This window comes from Etheostoma cragini, unplaced genomic scaffold, assembly GCF_013103735.1.
Source record: "Etheostoma cragini isolate CJK2018 unplaced genomic scaffold, CSU_Ecrag_1.0 ScbMSFa_2469, whole genome shotgun sequence".
Taxonomy (NCBI): Eukaryota; Metazoa; Chordata; class Actinopteri; order Perciformes; family Percidae; genus Etheostoma; species Etheostoma cragini.
Window position 1 is genome coordinate 1 of NW_023266633.1, and position 3,863 is coordinate 3,863.

At 44.1% G+C, this 3,863-nt stretch overlaps 1 protein-coding gene across 1 annotated transcript; it reads left to right on the top strand.

Annotated features, from left to right (window-relative positions):
• Positions 1–203: 203 nt before the first annotated feature.
• LOC117940414 (bcl-2/adenovirus E1B 19 kDa-interacting protein 2-like protein) lies at positions 204–3,810 on the top strand (the record flags this gene model as incomplete). The annotated part of the gene is made up of 6 exons (XM_034865718.1): positions 204–316; positions 456–533; positions 2,110–2,274; positions 2,542–2,784; positions 3,124–3,226; positions 3,675–3,810. Coding segments are annotated over 6 exons (838 nt in total), but the record flags the coding sequence as incomplete, so codon positions are not given.
• Positions 3,811–3,863: the final 53 nt, after the last annotated feature.

Here is a 3,863-nt window from a genome sequence, read left to right on the forward strand (position 1 = left end):
AAAGAGTGAAAAATTTAAAGGGGTCTGAATACTTTCCGTACCCACTGTATATATATATATATATATATATATATATGTGTACATCCCTCCATGTTAACATCTGACCCCGCCCCCTAATGTTAACATATGGCTCCCCCCCTATTGTTAACAACTGAGCCCGCCCCCTAATATTAACATCTGGCCCCGCCCCCTTCGGTGTGCAGGTCTACTTCTGATACTACGATTGCTGCCGTTGCTATGGGCACTGCCGTTGCTATGGGTGCTGCCGTTGCTACAAGTGCTGCCGTTGCCATGACTACCGCTGAGGTTCCATCAGGTACTCGATTGTTTTCTACGGACAGGAAGTTGTCTGTTGTTGCATTGGGGGGGGAAGGTACACACGGGGGGAAATCAACAAAACAAAGGTTAAAAACTAAAAAAAAAACTGAATGTGTGACATCACTTCCTGTCTGCAGCTCCTCCCACCAGTCTGGCCCTGTCAGGACCAACGAAGAAGAGAATCCTGGCGGCTCCGGCTCTTAGCCTGTCTCTGGGTAAGATCATAATATTAATAATAATAATAATAATAATATTAACTAGAAAATTCCAAAGACATGTTATCAGTGGGCCTGCTACTGGGGGACATCCAAATAGCAATAAAACTTATAAAAAATAGTAAGTGAATCTGATATATAACAGTTAAAACCTATTTAAGACCTTTCCGTTTCCCAGAAACAGCTATGAAGTAGCTAGCGCTAAACCAACCAGACTCTATGTAAAAAACAGTCCTTTTAGCGTGTATAGAGCCAACATATCTTCACATGTAAATCGGTAACGTATGTGTTTATTCAACCAACACTAGAGTTGGGATGGTTGGAAAAGTGTAGAGAAGACCAAAAACAGCTTTTCATAGTTTTTATTTGGTTTCTCTTAACTCTGATGGAAGTGTGTTGCTGTCCTAAAATGACTGTTTATTTACATGGAGTCTGGTGGGTGTGGTCCATCGTGACACCATGTTAGCTGACAGATAACTCTTCTTCTCCTTCCTTCCTCCTCCTCCTCCTCCTCCTCTCCCAGTCTGTCGTCTATGAAACAGCTGTGATGTTGAGGCCGGAAGTCAGTTAGGAGTCAGTCAGTTGGTCAGTTAGTCCATCATGACATCATGTCAGCCGACCAATAACAACTCTTCTCCTTGTTGCTATGGTGATTTCCCCAGTGAAGAATACAGATATTTCTTTTCATAGTTTCTATCAGCAGTTGGTTATGAACAGAGCCAACATTTTAAGTCTGAAAGACTCCATAGTTACATGTCTGTGACCGGAACAAGATTCCCTACATTTTGACCAATAATGAAGTCTGAAGAGTTAAAACTGGAGGAGAGAGAGACATTTGTTTGGTGAACTTCCAGAGATCCGTACCGCAGCCCCCCCCCTCTGTCCTCCACTCTAGCTCTGAACATTCCGCCACATACACACACATTGGAAAATCTGAGACGGTCTGAAAACGGGACGATACGTAAACTGGGATTTGGGAGAAACCGTGCTTGATATCTGAACGCCCATTCAGCCCAATAAAGGCCAAAGTCTTGTCTTCGGTTTAAACTTTTAATCATGTTTCTACGGTAAAGTATGGCGATGCAGCCCGGTCCCAAAGAGGGGGGGTTTTGAGCGATGTTGAGCGATTTCCCGAACATTTCCCATTCAAGTCAATGAGAAATGTTTTGCCGTATTTTTGACAAGTTCGTGAAAACCGCGCAGCGAATCTCTTAGAAAAGTCATAGCCCCCCATTCCCAATCATTACACACGTTTTGATGTATTGTGTGTGTGCGTGTTGGCAACGCTCCGGGACTAGTAGCGGGACGAAAATCTGGCGGAATAACAATAATAAGTTTGGGGAATAATAGTCAGCTTGCCGATTGCAGCACATCGGCACGCTGAATAAGTTACTTAGTAACTGAGTAACTAAGTAACTGAGTAACTAAGTAACTAAGTAACTGAGTAACTAAGTAACTAAGTAACTAAGTAACTGAGTAACTAAGTAACTAAGTAACTGAGTAACTAAGTAACTAAGTAACTGAGTAACTGAGTAACTAAGTAACTAAATAACTAAGTAGCGTTCTTCTTCTTCAGGTCGCAGCGAGTCGGGGGTTTCTGACGACTTCCCGTCCAGTTTCCTGTCGCCATCGCCTGACGACGACGACGATGACACGGCCCTGGATTTCGACTTGGACGCCATGGCAACGCCTTCCGACAGCGAATCCCTTGCCTTTCCCGTCGACGACCAGGACCTGGAGGGTGAGGGGGGGTTTAGAAAATGGGTCAAATTGACCCGAAGACAAAAAGACGGATAAAACTACTTTATTTGTTTTTTTTGGATTTTCTCTTTATTTTTCTGGGTTTTTCCAGTATTTTTATCTGTTTTTTTAACACATTTTTAATATTTAAATATGCAAATGAGTCATTATCTAATGGTGACGTCTGGTGAAATCAATTAAAACTTTATTGTCTCCGTTAACAACCTTTCCCCAAAATCCTCTGACGTTTCCCAGGGTTGTTTTCCAGATGACCTGCGGCGTCTCGGCGTGGCGTCGCGGCTTCGCCTCGAGCCCGGGTCTGGGTCTGGGTCCAGATACGGGTCCAGGTCCAGGTCCGGGTTCGATTCCCGGACCAGCGAGCTGGGAGCCCTGGAGGACTCGGTGGACCCCCAGGGAACCAGGTGGCGCCAGTTCTCCAGAGACCCGGCGCCGGAGAACCGGGTCGACATGAGCGTCCTCCAGCCGTTCCTCAACGTGCTGTCACACGGAGGTAAGGCTCTTCATCTTCATCATCTTCATCGTCATCTTCTTCATCTTCAGCTTTATCATCATCTTGAGCCAGCATATCTCCACCAGACTTCATGTAAATAGTCACTACTTTTAGCATGTATAGAGCAGCATATCTCCACCGGACTCCATGTAAATAATCACTACTTTTAGTGTATAGAGCAGCATATCTCCACCAGACTCCATGTAAATAATCACTACTTTTAGTGTGTATAGAGCAGCATATCTCCACCAGACTCCATGTAAATAATCACTACTTTTAGCGTGTATAGAGCAGCATAGCTCCATTATTATTGAACATCTGTCGTACCTTATCACCTAGGTTACTACAGCGACAGCACAAATGACATCATCGTGTTTTCTTCCTGTTACCTGCCGGAGAACACTATGGAAAACTACCAGTATGTTATGGACAACCTGTTCAGGTAACGCTAAAATAACGTGTTGCTAAGCTAACAGCGTGGCTAAACTAACATGCGGCTAACGTAACGTGCTGATAAGCTAACGTGTGGCTAAACTAACGTGCGGCTAACGTAACATGCTGATAAGCTGATGTGTTGCTAAGCTAATGTGCTGCTAAGCTAATGTACTGCTAAGGTAACGTGTTGCTAAGCCAGTGTGTTTCTAAACTAACTTGATGCTAAGCTAACGTGTTGCTAAGCCAATGTGTTTCTAAACTAACGTGTTTCTAAGCTAACGTGCTGCTAAGCTAATGTACTGCTAAGCTAACGTGTTGCTAAGCCAATGTGTTTCTAAGCTAACGTGTTTCTAAGCTAATGTGTTGCTAAGCTAGCGTGTTGCTAAGGCAACGTGTTGCTAAGCCAACGTGTTGTTAAGCTAGCGTGTTGCTAAGCTAACTTGTTGTGCTCCCAGGTATGTGGTGGGGACTCTGGATCTGATGGTTGCAGAGAGCTACGTGATCGTTTATCTTTGTGCCGGCGGTCAGAAAAACAAACTGCCGGGAATCAGCTGGCTGCGAGAATGCTACACCACCATCGACCGCAGGTAAAGTACTACATATATGTATAAATACACATATAAATATATATGTATACACTACAC